A 20,897-nucleotide genomic window follows, 5' to 3' on the forward strand; every position below is an offset into this window, starting at 1 on the left:
AATTACTGAACCAATTTCATAAAAGTTCAAATGAGATAAGTCAGAAAATGTTACAAACTTTAATAATTAGACTAACTAGATACATCATTATGTGGTACTATCTCTACTAGTGAGAAATGTTGAGGCTAATCTCATGACATGTCTCATAATTATGAAGGAGAAAACCAAAATTGTCAAATACCTTCTCATAATTACAGAAACTGTATCATAATTATAATACAAAAGCATAAATAGGGGGGGGGGGTTGGGGTGGATGGGCATAATGAAACATAACATAATTATGAGATACCACTTTAGGTTTCCATAAATTTGAAATCATTAAGCAATAGTTCAGATAATATATTATTAATAATATATATATTATTATATAACAATTATGAGGAAAAACATTTAATCACATAGCAGAATGGGCTTCCAATTTATTTTAAAAGAAAAGTTATGGTTTAACCAAGGCACTTTCATTGCCTCACCAGGAGATGGCAGTAGGTGCTCGTTTGCTGTAGTAATTCATTTTATTATTTTATTTTATTTTTTTTGTTTGTTTGTTTGTTTGTTTGGTTGTTTTCATTAAGTTACATTTTTACCTTGGGAACATGTAAGACTCTTGAGTTTTCATATAGTTTGTTTTGGAACTCCACTAGGTCCTTTGAGTAGAACCTTCAAACTATCCTTTATCCATGGATTGTTGTGTCAAATGTTTATAAACTGGCAGTTAGACTACACAATGATCATTTTATCATCACATCCAAATAAGCTTATGTCGCTAATGGAATAACTTCCGCAGGCATTTTTTATCCTCTGAATCATTTTAACTCTTACAAAAGTTAATTGTAGCTCTAGAAATCTTTTGAAAACAGTTATTTTGACCCTGCACAAAGCAAGACAAGGGCTGTAACATCCAGGTATTTTGATGTATGTTGCGACATGTAAACAACATGTTTCTCAGACACTGCATGCAATGAATGTTTCCAGCACGTCTTCTCTTTCCAGGGTTGACCTCAGACCAGCAGATGTGATGTTACCAATGGAGCCTCAGCAGCTCCTGTCTGTGTGTCAGTGTATCTGACAGATACAGCAAAATTGTCTTTTCTACGTCTGCAATTTCTCAGGTCTATGTACAAATGGATTGTTTGGTCAGGTACAGAATTGTTGAAATGGAGCTTTGTGAGAGAGGGAATGTAGATATACCCTTGGTGAATGAAAAAAAAATGTTTTGTAATTGAACAATGTGAATGGAAACGTAGAAAGAAGTTTTCCTTGAGCCAGACATGTAACCCCCCAGAAGACAGTGGTCCTATTGGGCAAGTTCCATAGAAAGAAGCATGCAGGCTCATCAAATGCTGAATAAAACCTAAACAGAAAGCAATCAAGGTGACCCTTGTTTTCATCACGGGTGAAAATAGCTGTAAAATGCTTGGTCTAAAGAAAAAAAAAAGTCAGATCTTGCTGTTCTCCAAGTGAGAGTCGATGTGTTTGATCAGGGCATCATCAGGGTAACCAGTGGGGAAGGTCAGCTGACAGAGAGGACAGCTACGAACAGCACTCTCTTCTGACTCCATCCATAACTGTAGACAAAGGAAGGTACAAATTACTAAACCTCAAGTCACAGCATAATCCCAGATCTTACTTTGCACTAAAACTTGAATTATATATTTACAAAAAGCTACACTAATCAACTCCAACTCCAAATAAATGCTGATGCTGACCTGTGTCTGGTGGACATGTAACCAGATGAGTGGTTGCATGTTAGCTATAATAATATTATAAGGTGATAGCATGTCAGTTATGCTTGAACTGTTTGGTCTGCCCCATCTGACCAAAAAGTTCCATTAGAGTAGCAACTTATTAAATATGGCCACAATTTAAAGGTAGCTCCAGAAACATAGGGGCAACCACCAACTACTACTCACTAAACTGTTTGCTGTAATCATTTAAAGCTACTGTTAGCTCAGTTAGCCATGAAGCTACTGGCACTATAGCTGAGTGGATGGTTCCTGGACCATGGAGGGTCACACGGGCAACTGGACTCAGCTCCATCCCAGTGAACATGGAGGACTGAGACCAGTCCAGATATAGCAGATACAGTATGGACATGATTTACAGCAGCTCCAATGAGAACTATGACTGCGGGGACAAAAAGACATGACAGGTGGAGACAGAAGAGAGGTGAAGCGACGGAGGACCAGGCATAAACATATTTTGTTTATGTATTGTTTGAATGACCAGTGCTTTATGAGGAGTTAACAAAGTAAGTAAGCTTGTCTTAGCTTGGCAAAAGAAAGAAACTTGTATTATGAAGGAGTAGGCTGTTTAGTAAGGCAAATAGGTGTTGGTGAGTATTTTCTTTCTTGACATTATGTGAGTTTTGTTTACTTAATAGAGTAAATGCTAAGTAAACTTGCGGCTTGTATACATCTCCTTGCTGAAACTACAGGGGCTTGTTGGACTATCGCTTCCAGAGGTCCAAATTGGTATTACAAGACAGGACAGGCTGGGGCTCGCTGGTTTGGATACTAACTTCAGTAGATAGCTCTGCAACACAATGCGGAGTCATCTTTGACATAAAGTCAACATTTGTTTTGTCACATTTTTTTTTTTTTTAAATGTTTGAAGCTAAAATTCTTGCCATATCTTATGAATTGCACCTTTAATGCAGCTTTAAAAAAATATTTAGGCTCTGATGTGGTAAGTGCTATTTTTTTTTCTGTTTAACCCTTTTATCAATATGTGTTGTCACATTTTACATTTTTTAATTCTTTCTATCACACAAAATGTCTTTTACTCTTCTTCATAAAGTTCTACTGATAGTGTGTTGTACCCTCTGTTCCATTCTGCTTATAGCACAACATTGTTTAGTTGTCTAGTGTGTAATGTTGTTTTTCTGCTATATTTTTTCACCCTGATTGGCTGCTACACTGAAGTGGTTTTCACAAAGAGACTACAGGGAATCTATTAGTTGCTTTATATAATTCCCATCATTGTTTTCTACTCACGTTAATGGAGGGCCATGACTGAGCATGCTCAGTGTTCATGTAAGGAGGCAGATGGCAGGAGAGGGTGGCTGGGCCCTCAGGGGCGGAGAAGGAGGGATGGTGGGGCTGTTTCCTAGGAGACGGAAATGAAGGGTGAAGGGGCTGTTCCCTAGGAGACGATGAGCCGATCCCAATTGCGCCAAGCGTCTGAGGTGGGCTGGCAGCCGGCGATAGATACGTACACACGTCCTGTAAATTTACATAACACACATTTTCAAAATGAATGACCCCACTTTAAGGTCACAAGAAGAGCTTCACATGTCATCATCATCACCATCACCTCTTCATCATCAGAGGACTGTGGTGGCGTCACCAGTGGGGTGGGCTCAGGTGGGTCGTCAAGGTGACAGAAGTGATGTACCTGGATGAGATGAGGGGCAAGGGAGAGCATGAGGATTACTTTGAAAAACAATGCAGTTCCAAGGAAAAATACAACAAAAATATTAAAACCTTTTAGTAAGTGTGACGTATAGGAGGTGTTGGGTTAATGATAACCTGACTACTGCAGGATGAGCTGGATCACAAAAACCTGACCTGCTATGTTTAGCCAGCAGTATGTGCTGTTAATGAAGTTAGTAGTTTGAGAACAGGTCACACAAGCTGATGGCTAAGTAGTTATAGTATATAGTATATAGTATATAGTATATACAGTGGTATGAAAAAGTTTGGGCACCCCTGATCATTTTCAGGATTTTCCTTTATAAATCACTGGTTGTTCGGATCAGCAATTTCAGTTAAATATATCATATAGCAGACAAACACAGTGATATTTCAGAAGTGAAATGAAGTTTATAGGATTAACAGAAAGTGTGCAACAATTACTTAAACAACATTAGGCAGGTGCATAAATTTGGGCACCCTTGTTGTTTTATTGATTTGAGTACCTTTAGCACTAATTATTGGAACACAAAGTTTGTTTGGTAAGCTCATTGACCCTTGACCTACATACACAGGTGAATCCGATCATGAGAAAGGGTATTTCAGGTGGCCAGTAGCAAGTTGTTCTCCCTTTTGCATCTTCTCTGAGGAATGGCAACATGGGAGCCTCAAAACAACTCTCAAATGACCTGAAAACAAAGATCGTCCAACATCATGGTTTAGGGGAAGGATACAAAAAGCTGGCTCAGAGATTTAAGCTGTCAGTTTCCACTGTGAGGAACATAGTGAGGAAATGGAAGACCACAGGCACAGTCCTAGTTAAGGCCCGGAGTGGCAGGCCAAGAAAAATCTCTGATAAGCAGAGGCGAGGAATGGTGAGAACGGTCAAACTCAACCCACAGACCAGCTCCAAAGACCCACAACATGATCTTGCTGCAGATGGTGTCACTGTGCATCGTTCAACTATTCAGCGCACTTTGCACAAGGAGATGCTGTATGGGAGAGTAATGCGGCGGAAGCCTTTTCTACGCACATGCCACAAACAGAGTCGCTTGAGGTATGCTAAAGCACATTTGGACAAGCCAGCTTCCTTTTGGAATAAGGTGCTGTGGACTGATGAATGTAAAATTGAGTTATTTGGACATAACAAGGGGCGGTATGCATGGCGGAAGAAGAACACAGCATTCCAAGACAAACACTTGCTACCCACAGTAAAATTTGGTGGTGGTTCCATCATGCTGTGGGGCTGTGTGGCCAGTGCAGGTACTGGCAATCTTCTAAAAGTTGAAGGTCGCATGGATTCCAGTCAGTATCAGCAGATTCTTGCCAACAATGTTCAAGAATCAGTGACAAAGTTGAAGTTGCGCCGGGGCTGGATACTTCAACAAGACAACGACCCCAAACACTGCTCAAACTCTACAAAGGCATTCATGCAGAGGAACAACTACAACGTTCTGGAATGGCCATCTCAGTCCCCAGACCTGAACATTATTGAAAATCTGTGGTGTGATTTAAAGCGGGCTGTCCATGCTTGGAAACCATCAAACCTGACTGAACTGGAGATTTTTTGTAAAGAAGAATGGTCAAAAATACCTTCAACCAGACTCCAGACCCTCATTGGAAGCTATAGGAAGCGTTTAGAGGCTGTTATTTCTGCAAAAGGAGGATCTACGAAATATTGATGTCATTTTTCTGTTGTGGTGCCCAAATTTATGCACCTGCCTAATGTTGTTTAAGTAATTATTGCACACTTTCTGTTAATCCTATAAACTTCATTTCACTTCTGAAATATCACTGTGTTTGTCTGCTATATGATATATTTAACTGAAATTGCTGATCCGAACAACCAATGATTTATAAAGGAAAATCCTGAAAATGATCAGGGGTGCCCAAACTTTTTCATACCACTGTAAGTAGTGTGACTTTAGTTGCAATGTTTACCAATCTCAAATGTCCTAATAAAAGCAGCAGCATTGTTTTTCCTGGTTTAGAATTAGTTCCTTAGTATCGGTGGAGGGATGATACAATGATATTTGTTTGTGTTTGTCCCTTTCCTGATTCAACAAGTGTAAATCTACCACAACATGACCAGTTGGTTTGTGGACTACCATTTTGTAGACTCGAAACTGATATTTGTTTTGAGGAAATGCATTGGTAGCAACTTGTCAATCACAAGGAACTGGGCTGCCTGCACGGAGCTCTGACCTCATCCCCATCAATCACCTTTGTGATGAACTAAGTTTTGGTGCTCACTGAGGAAATATTCAACCATCACTAAGGGTGTATTGTTTTCAGGGTTTTCAGAGTCCTTGAGGAGGTTCCAGAAGCTCCCCAGCAAAACAGGAAATGATTTATTTTCACTATGATTCTATCCATAAGTCACACAATGACAGAATGTATGATTATTTTTCTAATGTCATTTGATATAATAAATATAATAAAACACCTAAAAACAAAATTCTTCTGCTTCTTGCGAGAAGCAAAATCTTACCAAACTGGGGTACAATGTCTAATTTGTGTAAAATTAGGGATCCTTGACATATACAACTTTCATGCTCATTTTAGCAACTTATGTTAACCAGGTTCGCAATCTTGGCATGCTCACATTTGCTAATTAGCAAGTAAATAAAGTAATTCATTACGCTTAACTATAAGAACATATCAGGCACTTTAAATCATCTATGAGCACGATAAAACTAAGTGTACATCTAAGACTGTTAATGAGGAAAGTCAACTTAATAAAAGCAAATGATAGTTCCCACCGTCACCTCAGCAGCCAGAGGGAAGCCCAGGTCCAGAGCACAGTGATGAGGACTGCTGCTCAGACTGCTGACTCCACCTCTCTCTCCTCCCCCTCCTCCTCCACCTCTCTCCCCTCCAGCTCCATGAGCTGATGCTGGTCTGACCAGACCCACCAAGGAGGTTCGTAGCTGAGCTTTGGTTTGGCCATAACCCTGCATCTCGCCAAGGAGGGGCCTGGGCTTGGGAAGGGTGGACACGGGATCCCTCATCAGACGAGCTGGAGGTCTCTGGATGGCTGATGGGTCAGATACCTGAGCAAAGGGGAGGAGGTGAGAAGCTCAGTGGAGATATCCATGCAGTAGATCTGTAGTTTGACTGCACAATTACACAAAAAGTAAACAAGTGTAAGCTTTTCCAACCAAACGACACCAAAAATCCGGCCTCACCTCTGAGTAACTACGACGACCCTGGAACTTTGCTCGTAGACGACTGCTGGTTGGCTGATGGGAGTATGAGGCAGGGCCATCATTTGGGGACAGCGGGGGAGAGGTGGCGGGGAGGAGCCTATCAGGGGAAAGCGAGGAGCGCCGGGGGGAGGTGGGCGAGAGACGCTGAGGAGCAGGGGGAGGACGAGAAACTGCAAGAGGAAGAGAGAAACAGAGAGGACAGTAAATAATACGCCACCGCTCCACACCTACATTTCAGGTGCCCTTAGTTTGGAGGGAATCTTCAGAAGCAACACCAAGAGAGATACACCACAAGATAAGTTTAATGCGTGATCAGGAGCTCTGTGGAAATGAATAATTTTCTTAACATAGCATGGAAATTAGTGGTCGGTCATTAGGAGTACTGGCACATAAATACAGAGCAACTGGTGATCCCTTTCGGGGGAAGGGTGAAGTCAGTCCAAAGAGTCACTACATTGTTAAATTGCCAACGCTGTGATTATGGATGTAGATATGATTAACTAGTGAACTAGGGCACTTACTTTTTATTAAATATCCAAATTTTTCTTCTAAAGTGGGAAAGAAATAAATAGTTGAACTGTAATAAACTGTTCAGCAAGCACAAGATACCATTTCAAATAGTTTCTCCTTGTGATCGAGTAGCAGGTGCTCTTCAAATTTTTATTTCACCTTTTGCATGACCTACTGACCTATCAGTGAACTATGCTAATACATTAAAACAGAGGATAGGTGCTACCTGCGAACAAATTAGCAAACGTTTTGAAAGAAATGAAGCTCATTACAGCAACAAATAATAATAATAATAATAATAATACAGATTTCTTCTGTTTTTTATCACGCTACATTACCATGTTGTTATGTATGTTAACATTTATTATCACTTATTAACCAACAGAATTTAAAGGATGACACGGAGGCCAGAACCAACCATAACCCCATTTCCCTGGAAAAACCTGAGGGTTTGACTAATACCTGGAACAATCATTACCAACCTAAGGTCCTTATGCAGTGGAGGCATCGTTTATTACTCCAGTGAACAGGACAAAAATTAAATATATTAAATACTTGGCAATGGGAGATATTTCTAGTTTTCTTCACCCTGGCTCAGCTATGACCCAGAAAGATAATGCTATGCTAGCAAGATTCAAAGTCAATAACATCGCATACTGTTGACAAACAGTAAATAAAATTTGACAGTATGTTTAACAACAATCTACAGTAATCTAGCTATTCTGCCATATCGTTGTCCCAAATCCATCTCAAGAATTTCACCAACAAATGACAGTCCATGTGTAGTGTTGGCCCCAGCCTGAAGCAGCAAACGCAACAGTGAATGGGATGTGAGATGACCACTAATGTGATGTGATGTTCAGTGATGTGTGTTACAGTCATCATCCTGTCATGAGGATAAGACTCTGCAGGACTATACTCACTGCTGATATTCAGATTTTTCCTTGTCGTTTAATTCAAACGTAGAGATGCCTGCAGTCAGCACATTATTTTGGAATAGTGAATAGTCAATTTCACTGGAACTACTTCTTAAGTGTCCAGTTAGCACCCTACAACCAATCAGAATTGAGTATTCCCCCAAACCATGTTATGAAAGGTGAGATCTCAGTTGACCAGGGAGCAGTGTTGAGTGAAGCAGCTTTGACAGAGCCGAAGGAACGAACAGTGTGAGCGTGGAATGGAAATTTTCACTGCTCCTCTCACACGCTCGGATAAGTGGAGATACACAATAAAATGACACACACACGCGCGTACACACACTGTAGATTTTAACCATCTTTGAAAGATAGTCTGTCTAGCCCAAAATGGGGACAGTGCGCCATAGCAGGAGAGCCATAAGGCTTCTTGCCATAAACCAAGAAGCCATGCAGGTGACCTACTAGGCTCCTGTGAGACATGTCGAAGAAGATCACTCTGTTTCACAGCCAGATCGCGAACACGACCCAACTCCTCTGTTAGCTCAGTGTAGGCTAACGCAAGGTTCACCCTGCAACACAAAGACAGTGACTAAATAAACACATACATATCAACAAAGTGTCACATATTATAAACTGGCATGAAAATAGTCTCCTGTTTGAGGTAAGACTCACTGTTCATCCCCGGCTTTCTTTATCCATTCTACATCACAGTGCTCACAGTGTGACGACAAGTCCCGTGACTGACAGACAGACAGACAAACAGACACAGAGCTGTTACTGGGGCTGTAGTAATGAACAAGTTGTCTAACATGCTTTTATTTAAATACCTAAATGATATCATATTTATTATTTGTCTCACTTATGATTCAGGAAAATGGTCGGCATTTATGTAAAATATACGTGATTAGTGGCAGTTGTGCTTTTCAGTTTGTTGCCAGTCTTTCCAGGTGCTACAAGCCAAACAGCACCCGTACAAATGTTTGTAAAACTTGTTGTATATTAGAATTAGCCTATATTATATATAGAATTATTATATTTGAGGCCAGAATATTGTGATCCAAATCCTGACTGCCACCAGTGAGTTTGCAGTTTAGCTACTTAGCTGTAGTTCACAGTACATCTCTGAGTTCACCAAGTTGATTGTCGTGGGCTCCAATTTTTCCACGACTGCTTTTTATGTAGGTTAGAGAACAGTTTCCTTGTGTGAAAAAAAAAAAAAAAAAAAAAAGAACAGGCTACAATGATAGAAGTTTTGTGCCATAAACCAAACACAACTTGAGTATCCCACATGGTGGGAAGAGAAGCCAGAAACTGTACTACTGAGGTAAAAGTAGTCACTTAAATAAATTAAAGTTGCAAAAGTACAAAAGTATATGAATATGAATAAAATATGTTACTTTAGGTACACTAAAAACATCGGCACACTACTGTCTTCAAGTCTTTTATTTGATGTGGATACGAATGAAATTATTTCAACCAGAGATGGTCTACGTCAGGTAAAGAAGTGAACATACACCTGTATTTATTTGTAATGAAATAATAAACCATCATCTCCTGATTAGATAACGTGCCACACGCACACCAGGGCAATGACACGATCTGCATTTCTCAAGTGTGATCAAAAAATATTATATTAATATAACACTACTAACACAATAACACTACTACTACTAAGTACACTCATAAATAGACTTTTTTGCATTCTTTAGTTGTTGTCTCCTATATTAAATTGTCATTTTGCAAATACATGAATATCAGTATGTCAACATGTCTATGATGTTCATCATCAGTCATGTTCACATGAAACAGAATCTCTTAATCAGGCTACACCAAAGAGTGTGACAAAGAGTGTGTTAAAGACACTGTACCAGGGTAAGTTGGTCATTATACATTATTGACATAATGAAACATGAAAAATGAAAAGTAAGGCTGGTTCCCCATCAGCTCTGTACATTTCATTAATGTGAAAGGAGAAAAATGACAGCCGCAGTAAAGATAATGGCTCTGAAGTGTAAACATCCAGCGTTCAGGCATAAGGCCTACCTGTCTCTGTGCTTCTTGTAGCTGGGCCACCTCCTGCTGTAGCCTCTGAAGCTCAGCCCTCAGCTCCTTCTCCCTCTGACAGGCGCCTTCAGCCTGGTGCCGGGCCCCCTCCAGCTCAGCCTCTAGTCGCTGCAGCTTCAAGTCTGACAGAGCGTCCAGACTGCGGGAGCTCTGCAGCGTCGGCCCACGGCCCTCTGACACAATCACACACACAACAGCTTCAGTATGTCCTCCGACTTTTCCTTACAAGCCACCGCTCTACTGTGATTTAAATGAAAGGATGAACTTTAATTCTTAAATTATTATTATTGTTATCATCATTTTACAAATGTTTATGATTTGTTCTGATGTAGAGCTAAATGTCTACTTGACTGGATATTTAACACATCTATTTTTCTATATTATACCTGTAAGTAATGTACATTGTTGTTTTGCATAAAGCAGTCACACTGTATATTGATGTTACTAAAGAGAAAAGAAGAAACTTGACAAAATATTTGAAATTATGTTTTTATAACTGCTAAATCTCTTCCCTGAAGAGCAATCAAGCCGAGTACACGTAACCCGGCACGGCAGGCTGGAAAAACTTCGGTTTCCATTTTAACTCTACACAAAACCAGGAATAAAAGAACAAAACAATAAGGAATGAAATGTTATTTCAAATGAAACCTGTCCTTTCAGTTCAACTAACGGTACTTCTATTATTATGCTGTTCCGCTATTAGAACCCTATGAATGTATTTTTCCTCTCATGACTGGAAATACTGCCATGATTGAAACAGAACGCACCTCTGGGTACATCGAGGCTGGTGTGAAGTTGAGACTGATGAGCGTCTTTGCTGCGGAGCTGAGCGCTCAGTTTCTGAAGGGAACTTTCTCTCTGTCTGAGAGCCGACTCCAGACTGCATATCCGCTCCACATGCTGCTCTGCCAGAGTGGTCTGCCGCACACAAACACACCCAAACTGCAGCTTAACACTTTGCCTTAAAATATTATTACGATGAAACATGGGTGTGTGCTTGTATGTGTTTACCATCTTATCTAGGTCTCTCTGGACATTGCTTTTCTCCAGGTGAATCTTCTCGTAAGCCTGGATGACTTCCTCCAACCTCTCCTCTCTCTCCTTACTCTTCTGGAGCTGACACAGAGAAAATTCCACTTTACTACAATTTGGGTTTCATATTTGTTTTCTCCATGCTTCCTATTGTTGCTGAGAACAAAGTCCCCAAATAATTGTGGAAATCTGCAAAGGTTAGATCTTTTTAGGCCTCATTTAGACATCAGTGTATTTCATACAGTATATGTACTATTGAATTTTTATAAATGAGTTTTCAAATTGAGGTCACTATGCTGAATCACTAGGCGTCACTGACCATTCAGTAGCTTTGCTAACGAACTAAACTTGAAAGTTTGGATTAGCACCATACTAAATGTGCTACTGAAGCTGATGATAATGCATCTGATGTTATCAATGCCAGTTATGACAGCTTGCAATAACTGCTAGCGACAATTTCTAACAAATATCCAAAAACTAATACAAAAACAAGGATCAGTTTTATTTATGGACTATGAGTGAGGCAAAAGTTTTATTGTCTTCAGTCATGCTGCTCCCTCACTCATACCACTGCTCAGGGATCTGGTCACTACGGCAACTCATTCATATGAGCCACCGTCTCATACAATAGGCAGGGAGAACAATAGCTAATTTCTATCTGATTTTCAGTGTCACTTTGGCTGCACTTAATAGGGACACACTCTGTAAAGGCTATTCAACTGAGTATCTGACAAGTGTTGGGAGGACATGTTATTTTTGCATGCATTTACACCTTTTCAACATCTGGCTCAAATGCATGTCAAACCTCCTACAGCTGATTTGCTTCTGGGATGCACTTACACTTAAGGTTTTTTTTATATTCCACAGCAATGTGAACTGCACAGGATACATGAAGTGTAAATGGGGTCAAGAAATGATTACCCAAGCTGCCTGTTGTAAATATTTACAATCATTTACAGACTGATTTTCTGATTCATGTTTGACCTGCTTTACATACACATCATTATCATTAGCAACATATGGTGCTTTCAGTAATCTGGCTAAACCAATAATCTTGATCCCAGACTTCTGCAATTGCCTTGGTGTGTACAATGCTGATAGCATTACAGAGTACCTCCTGAGTGAGAGAGTTGATCCTTTGTTGAAGGTTGGTGGTCTCTGATTGGATAACAGTGGTATCCTTAATGATGGGCTCACAGGAACAGCACAGTATCCTCTCCTCTCCAAATTCACTGATCATAGGAAACTGGAGGACAAAAGAGGAGAGTGACTTTACAGAAATCACACCTCAATAAAGCGCCTATATTTCTGACAGGGTCTATATTTTTGAAAGTGTGTGTGTGTGTGTGTGTGTATACTGTTCTACACCTTGACCTCGTAGTGTTTGAGTTTCCTCTTGATGCTGCTATTCTCCCTCTCCAGACTGGCCAGCCTGGTCTTGATGTCATGATAGGCAGCAGCCAAGGCCAATCCTGATGCTGGGTACATGTCCTCCGGCAGCCGATTGGCAGACCAGCTGATCCCGGAAACACCCCCATCATCTCTCAGACCCTCTCCCCCTCCCAGCAGCCCCAGCTCTCCTCTGCGGAATAGATCCATCATCAGTTAGCTGGAGGAGAGGAAAAGGAAGAGTTGCAGTTAGCATCTGAGCAATGTGGTGCAGAAAAAAAAAACAGGCTGGGCTATGGGCAGACAGACAGAAAGGCTGGCAGCCATGTCAGCTAAGTAAGTCACTTTGCACTCTCCACCTCAGACAGTGGGGGCACTAATGGCAGCAAATCTACCAAGCCCCATGTCCTGGCAGAGGTGACAGTCAATGTGTGTGTGTGTGTGTGTGTGTGTGTGTGCGTGTTTTCAAACTTCAGCCAGGAGCCCACAGAGCCCGTCAGCCAAAGGTTTGGTGTTTTCCATCTGCTGCTGTAAAATACATCCTCTCTTCCCTGCCCCCTGCTTCTCACTGGCGGTTTCTATGGTTACGGTAGAAAACTGATTCCCCCGCAAAAAAAAAGAAGAGGAAGAATCTAAGTTCAGAACTACAGCTGCAAATGATGCATATGCATATGTTCAAAGCTTTAGACCTCCAATATGGTGGACAGGTGTGATGACACAGGGGTCATGACAGACTGGATTTGTTGGCTAAATACTGTACCATACTGTACCTTATTCTTTAAAAATCCAAGAAATATATAAACGTGTCATTTTTGTCTCAGTGCATCTTAAAGGTCCCCTCCTTGTGACAACAGCACACTTGCTAGCTGCTTGGAGGTGAAGAAATGAGAGCCTTCCAAATTCACTGATTGAAAGATTGATGAGAAGCTTGATGAATGTGAAAATTCATAAAACAATCTGGCTGGATTTGGCATCCTATTCATTTCTATGCAGAAAGGGGGAATACACATTTGTCTGTGGTCATGACTTGACCTGCCTTTTTTCACTTTGCAGAAATGGACACACACATTGTGGAAATGTTGTTTGATGTTCTTGCTTATGAGCTGTATGGTAAAATAAAAGAATAGAAGCAACAGATTAGAGAATTCTGACTGAGGCTAGGACAATGATGGAGGATGATGACATTACAATGTTAGATGCTGCATGATTTACAACACTGCCGTTAGCAGGCTAACCACACTAGCACCTGCAGCTTATGTTTGAAACCTTCCCATGCTATTTTCTGTCCTTTCTTGTTCATGACCGCAACATGCAAGTTTTTTCATTTTGGTCTCACTGCAGCTCCATGAATCTGTAGCTGCTAGACTGGAACCAATCATCTTCCTCCAAGCTATACACTCAGAGTGGCTCACATTGCGGCTCATTGCCACACAGCCACAGCAGATCCATTGGAGAGAAAAGGAGAAGAAAACCATATTGAAATAGCTGAAGAAACACCCAGAGAATTTTCCACAAACAGGAGTATCAATCAGACTTCCCTAAAATACCAACAAGATGGCAGTGATCACAGGCTTCCCATACCTCTTCTGAAATATGAACAGTAATGAAATCAAAGATATAGTGTCCATATTGACAATAGGCATAATTTTATTGTCAATAAAAGCCCTTTCAAGAAATTTAGGGTTTCTGTCCCTTGACGTCCTGCCATGATTTTATGAAAACAGAGGGAGTAGAAATAAAGGCCTGATTCATATAAAGGCCTGGTTCCTTTTAGGTTTAGGTAAATACAGGCCCCGGTCACTATTTGAGGAAATATAGTGCATAACATTGAAACTCCAGTCAGCCTCCCATAGAACAGTCTTCAGATGTTGAGGCAGAGGAGATCTAAGAAGCAGTTTGATAAGAGCAGGATGGAGCGTGCAGCTCTGCAGCACATTAACATTTCATACATGAACATCTTACACAAGGTTCATAACAGCAGTACCATGTCCTTTACATCAGCAAACAGCCACACACATATGGCAGCGTACTGTGTTCAACAATCACGGATTAAACCAGACAGTGTAGTTCTCATGCCACATTTCAGCAGAATAACTTGATTTAATACTGTTTTAAGCAGAATAAGAGCACAAAGCTTACAATGACCTATCTGGGTTTCTGGGAGGAGACAGGTATCTTTCCTCCTCAAGATACCTCTTGTGACTGTGGAAATAATGAATGCTGACTCCAAGAAGTGAAGACGTGGTGTTGCCGAAGAACCACAAAACCTCTTAAAATGTGAAAATGTGTTCAGAGAATGTGAAGCGAATTTTAGAGGCAATGGTATCTAATGCAAAGAAGTGTGTTGACACACACAGATGTACATTTTCTCTGGTGGACCAAAGGCTTGTCAACAAGCTGTCCTGTCATCTGTCTAAACATCACAGAAAAGATTAAGATGTTTGGTTTGTCAATGGGAGACCTGTCTATGCATTAGTTCTAAACAAAAACAACCTTAACAAAAAAGTTTATATGAAACATTTTTGGGTAAATCTGTCATTTGCATTTGACACATGATTAGATGATAAAGGGGCAGCAGCTGTCGTAGTGTGGTGCTTGAAGTCCAGATTCCAGATTCCATTCACTTCACAACAAACGTCTCCTTATATAAAATATGGTGACTTTTCTACAGCTAGTAATATAAAAACAGTGAAATACTGCAAATATTGTGTATTTTCTGTAGTTTCTTTTAAAGAAACCACTTTTTTTTTTTTTTTTTTTTTATCTTTGCTATCTTTGAGATGCTGTGACAATGAGAATTTCCCTACTGCGAGACTAATAAAGGTCTATCTTAATAGCAATGACTTGGTTAACAACAAGAGTATTGTACTGTAGAATAGAACAGAATAATAAAATTAATTCCATTGTGATCATTTCAACTGAAGCAACTCACAAATCTCACAAATCCCTTTCTCTCCTTCACTGATACACTATTTCTCCCTTCTTTAGCATGTGTGTGTGTGTGTGTGTGTGTGTGTGTGTGTGTGTGTGTGTGTGTGTGTGTGTGTGTGTGTATAAAAAAGCCTAAAGGCAGCTGCAGTAGCAGAGGTCAAAGCATCTCTATCCAGATAACTCCCACTCTTACAGCCCACAGTCTCTTTCACACACAAGCTTTCTCTCTCTCTCTCTCTCACACACACACACACACACTCACACACACTTCCAGCCCACACACTGCTTTTGTCTATTGTCTATCTAGTTCTTCCTCTATTACTCCCTCTCAGTTTTAAACTCAATTCACTCAGCTCAACTGACTTTTCTGCAGGAGCACGCACACATACAGTACAGGCCAAAGGCAGATCAGAGCGGGGCCATATGTCTTCATCACATGGTTGTTTCATTTATTAATGGACTAACAGTCCACATTACCCACAACCCCCCTGGAGTCAACATAAAACTCACTGGACTGCCTCATCATCATATTATCACTACTACTACTGTTACACTATTATTGTTAATATTGTTTTTTTTACCATTCCATTCTGTTATTATTGCTGTTGCTACGCATCTCTGTCTGTGTCCACCCACCCACCCCTCTTTCTCTCTCTCTTTTTTTCTCTCTTTTCTCTTTCTCTCTCTCTCTCTTTTCTCTCTGTCTTTTCTCTCTCTTTCTCTCTCCTCTCTCTATTATTTTGAGCTCTCAAACATAAAGTTCACATTACCCATAATGAGGAGAACCTTTTTTTTTATATATAAACTTGACTGAATAAATTTGATGGTCGGCTGCCCAGTCAGAATTTTCCTTCATCATGAGTATGGATATTGACACATTTAACTTTGATGATAATGATGATGATAATCATTTTCCTCCTAAAAAAATATCTGTACTGGATTATCTGTATTATCTGTACTGGAAAGCAGGAGAAGCTCAATCGTGTTAAATGCCACACAAAGATGAGGGGAAGGAGAGTGTGTGTGTGTGTGTGTGTGTGAGAGAGAGAGAGAGAGAGAGAGAGAGAGAGAGAGAGAGAGAGAGAGTCCTTGATGACATGGCACATTATCTGTGAGCACAGCTGAAGGCTAATTCAGTGGGGGGGTGAGAGTGTGTGTGTGTGTGTGTCCGTGTCCATGTGCGTGTGTGTGTGTGTCTGCGAGTGTCTATGAGAGCAAGCACACAGTCAGCTAGAAAGCAGAGAGAGTCAAAGGCAGAAGACTTCAAATAAGGGTGACAGAGACAAAGAGATGAGAGGGAATTAGAATAACCAAGGAGGACAGAGCGTGACATGGAGAGAAAGAGAGATTCAAAGAACAGGGAGAGAACAAGAATGAAGGAGGTAAAGAAAATGAGGTCTTTCTGTCCTACTGTTCATGGTCATGTGACCTTTTCAACAAACTGGTGGTTATGAGGACACTGACTGTATTTATTTCTCTTCAGAACATTTGAAGTGTGTCAAAGCCTTCTCACCGATCTATTGTTTGGCATTACATGAACCTTTTCAAGAAGACTAATCTGTCTTTCATGGCATTCTCGTGAAACCGTCATGGGTCCAGACAAAGCGCTGGGTTTCAGGGTCATTGTGATGGTCATTTTGTACATTTTTAGTCTTGCATGACTCATGATTCAAGATTGGACAGTGCTAGTTGGGTCTTGGGTCAGACTGTGTTATAAATAGCATCAGAAAGTCTGGGACAGTCTTGGGGAAACCAGTGGAATTCTTGTAAATACTGGTGATAGTAGGAACAATTTAAGTTATGAAAACTAAATAAATGCTTTCATGCCTCTTCCTAAGAGAAGGACCAAAACACTCTGAGAATTTTATGACAAATGAAAATGATTTTTGCCTTATTTCATGGAATGTATTTGTAGGTATTGGGTTCATACTGTGTATTGTTGCAAGTTCTCTTCTGTCCTCCCACACATGAGCACACAAATACCAACTTAAAACATGCTCTCCAAACCCCCTTTATCTCCCTCTACCTTCTGCAACAAAGAGCGGTGCTACAGCCAACTAAAAGTAAAGCAATGCACTCTTCCACTCTTGGCCCGTTTGGATTTTATCCAGCTGCCGCACAGGAGAATGATCAAACAGACCACCCACCTCCAGCTAGTTTTAGTTTTTCGGATGGAGAGGAAAATGTAGTGAGGACAAAATGACAATGCGGACAAAGTGAGTTTCAGTAAGCCTCTTTAAAACTAGAAGTAATGCAGATGAATTTGGGGGACAACAGGAAGCCATGAAGTCTTCAGTGCAGTCCTGCTATTACGATTCTTTTAGACATCCGAGAGATTACGTCAAAACTCAGAGCAGAAGTAGCAGATTTAACACCAATTTCACTTAAAATATTACCTTAAAAAAATCAGTCAACTGGAAGTGCCAACGTAAAAGCATGTTCATATTATTCAAAAGCACTTAAAAATGAAACCGTATCTGCAGCAAAGGTCTGCAGCTGCATCACAAACATTCTATTAACATCTTTAAAATATAAAGGTCCCTCGAATTGACGCCCACTAAACTGAGACACCAGACTAGGGTTTTATTGACTCAAAAGTGACTAAATGATGCCTCCCAACAGTACAGATATATCTAATTTGCATGTATTTTTTTTTTATTCAACATAAATTCTAAATTTATGCTTTTAATGGGGCTTTAGAAGTAATTAAGCCTATGGAGCTGACCAACAACCACTCTGCAGTTCCATCCTCATAGCAGGTTTGCCAGGTCTCTATAGTGGTTTCAATTACAACTTTGATATTTCAACTGAGGTTAAAAAAAAAAAGGAAAAGAAAAAGATTCTGAATGAGCAATAGCTACCGTAGCTGCTCATTGAGCTCTGGACCAACATGTCTGCTTCACATGGATGAAGTAACACCAGCTGAACTCTGGAATAATATAGTTAGTTTGACCTCATGCAACATTCAGCATACAGAGATGCTGATGTCTTATGATGAAGTATGTAATGACACTCCATCGAGGTGAAATGGCATTAACATGGAACTGATGTTACTCAGTGCATGGCCATGCCAATTCTGAAGTCTACTCTTCCTGTCCCGTTACATATGTACTACACTTTAGATATTAGTCATATATCAACATTGTACATGTCTGTCTCCAGTACGGATATCAGTGTCACACACTGTTGCACATGATGAGGTCACATAGGCCACATACAGTAGACTATACACTAAGACAGTTTTCACCTCAGTGAGATACTGTCACCCAAATGGTGGTGATCGAGTACCTCTTGGTACTTCGAAGCACCAACTTACAACTGCAAGCAGTAAATTGACAACAATGAGTTGGAACTGTCCAGGAGATACCAGGAAACGGAGTAACAGAGAAACTAAGGATTTTGTGTTCATTAGTTCAGGAAAAAAATAATGCTTTATGAAGGAACTTCAAGTTTGAAAAATTATTCTCCAACAACACAGATACGCATGTTATGATCTAGCTGGGTCAGCTGAATTGATTGGATCTTCTGTATGAAAAGGCCACCCATTAATCAACCTATCTGTGTGTTAATGTATCCTGTTCACCAGTGCATGAGCAGTATGGTTAGTAGGTCACTGCACAAAGTCATCGTCAAAACAGATGGGGATAAATAGAACATATTTTGGGTCTTCTGCTCATGCCAAATTAATGCTCTTTTTAATTAAAATAACATCTGAGTCAATCTGGTACTATTCTATTTGATCCATTTCATATTTAGGCTAATTTACAAATAGCAAACAGTTTGTCATTGCTCCAGTATTACAGTCCTAGTGCAGTAGTTTGGGATTATTTACATGTTTAAAATGAATTATTATTGATGCAAAATATTTGAGCTCACAAGCTTCATTCTAACATACACAATACAATCATCACTTGTGTAATCACTTGTGGGCTATGATTGACCCTGCAGGTTGTGAGCATCCTAGCTCGATTTGCCTTTTCAGACCATTCCTCCTTGGCTGCAGAGCTCCTGGCACCATGGGGTACATGCCTATGGGGACCACCCTGGTCTGGCTTCAGCTCAGAAGACCGTTTCATAAAGGTGCAAGCCCGGTTTGAGAGCCGCTCATTCCTTAGTATGAACTTCTTCTTCTAACCCTCAGGATGACCAAACATTTCATCCTTTGATTGATAAAAAAAATGATTTTTTTAAACCATTTCCCAAGGAGTGCCTCTTTCTGAATGAAAACAAAGATGGCAACCTACCAGCTAGCTGATTAGAAACTTGTATCATGGGAAAATATTTTTTTTTTTTATCATTCGATGGACAAAATGTTTTGTCATCCAGCTGGCTTGAAAATTTAAGAATTTGGAAAAAAAGAGCAGCAGTAAGTGTTGTTAAACCCTCCTCTCTGGGGTTTTCCAAACATCTGCGGTTAAACAGTTTATAGTATGCTAACCAATGGTGAAGAGCTGTTACCTGAAAGTATGCAATCTGCCCATGGAGGCACAAATCGGGCCATGTTAACTCTAATACAACAGAATACAGTGTCTATGTGGTTAGAATCTAGCTGCGTTTCCTCTCGTAACAAGTAACATGAAACAAATGCACCATCATTTCCACTTAGTATCGCATTTCGAAAAAAACCGACCACTCATGAACGCAGCACGTGCTTCAGCGCTCTTTAAGCATTGTTAAAACCTCGCCACTGAATAAAAAATATGCTTGGCTGTATGTTATGGTCAGGAATAAATATTCAGAAAGTCTCCGATGGTAGTAAATGCAACATGCACCTATCTGCCTAGATAATAAATCTTCCCACAGCACCGCATAGCACATCTGTGGGACTGAGGAGTTAACCTTATCCAGCCGGGAGATTGTTTATTTTGTTTGTGTACGTATTATTTGTCTGGTGTCCTTCAAAATATTTGTTACAGCGTCACTGCTGAGCCTTTTTCCCGACAGCATCCACCGCTGCGCAACCAAAACATCCCAGCCTGAGCAGCTCGGAAACACCGAAACCTTGTTTCCACCAGAGGGGCTTTGCCACCGTGATAACCGTAGATCCTGGCTGATTTCACAGAATGGGAAGTTGGAAGAAGGACACAATGGAACCGGGTTACTTACGTCTCTGTAGAAGAGCCATGAAGATGATGGTGCTGCTGGTGCTGAGGAGGGTCGACATGACTGGAGTCTGACATCAGCAGTGGATGCGGCCGTGTGTGTGTGTGTGTGTGTGTGTGGACCTCCCCCTCCCATCTTTGACCATACAACTGCAAGGGGAGGGTGAGAGAACAAATGAAGACTTTGAACGGAGGAGAAAAGCAGCATTAATTTTTATTTACTAAACCTTCCTTGGTGGTGCAGGGACGTTCACAGAGGAGCGTACGGTTTAACAATAGTTCCACATTATAGTGGACTATGATCTAATACTCTGTAGCCTGTTTTAGCAAGTC

The 20,897-nt window shown here is 40.5% G+C and overlaps 1 protein-coding gene across 3 annotated transcripts; it reads right to left on the reverse strand.

Annotated features, from left to right (window-relative positions):
• Positions 1 to 691: 691 nt before the first annotated feature.
• Positions 692 to 20,897, reverse strand: LOC124073910 (TANK-binding kinase 1-binding protein 1-like). Of its 3 annotated transcripts, none has more exons than XM_046416471.1 (13): positions 20,569 to 20,897; positions 12,517 to 12,751; positions 12,257 to 12,388; positions 11,122 to 11,226; positions 10,878 to 11,028; positions 10,090 to 10,283; positions 8,719 to 8,786; positions 8,509 to 8,615; positions 6,599 to 6,789; positions 6,173 to 6,463; positions 3,313 to 3,393; positions 2,994 to 3,221; positions 692 to 1,565 (listed from the first exon to the last, which is right to left on the reverse strand). In XM_046416471.1, the coding sequence occupies exons 2-13, from the start codon at positions 12,742 to 12,744 to the stop codon at positions 1,437 to 1,439; spliced, it is 1,905 nt and encodes a 634-aa protein (XP_046272427.1). In that variant the 5' UTR covers positions 12,745 to 12,751; positions 20,569 to 20,897; the 3' UTR covers positions 692 to 1,436. The 3 variants fall into 3 exon arrangements, with proteins under 3 accessions (XP_046272427.1, XP_046272426.1, XP_046272425.1); XM_046416470.1 differs by having other exon boundaries at positions 6,179 to 6,463; positions 12,511 to 12,751; XM_046416469.1 differs by having other exon boundaries at positions 12,511 to 12,751; positions 20,569 to 20,896.

The sequence above is a fragment of the Scatophagus argus genome, chromosome 16 (assembly GCF_020382885.2).
Source record: "Scatophagus argus isolate fScaArg1 chromosome 16, fScaArg1.pri, whole genome shotgun sequence".
In the NCBI taxonomy this organism is placed as follows: Eukaryota; Metazoa; Chordata; class Actinopteri; family Scatophagidae; genus Scatophagus; species Scatophagus argus.

Bases quoted from the DNA above. Each gene is read 5' to 3' on its own strand.
- LOC124073910 (XM_046416469.1), bottom strand. From the start codon at position 12,744: ATGATGGATCTATTCCGCAGAGGAGAGCTGGGGCTGCTGGGAGGGGGA. The intron at 11,227-12,256 runs GTACTCTGTAAT...TCTCTGTGTCAG, and splicing joins TCAACTCTCTCACTCAGGAG to CTCCAGAAGAGTAAGGAGAG. The intron at 8,787-10,089 runs GTAGGCCTTATG...TCTGTCTGTCAG, and splicing joins TACAAGAAGCACAGAGACAG to TCACGGGACTTGTCGTCACA.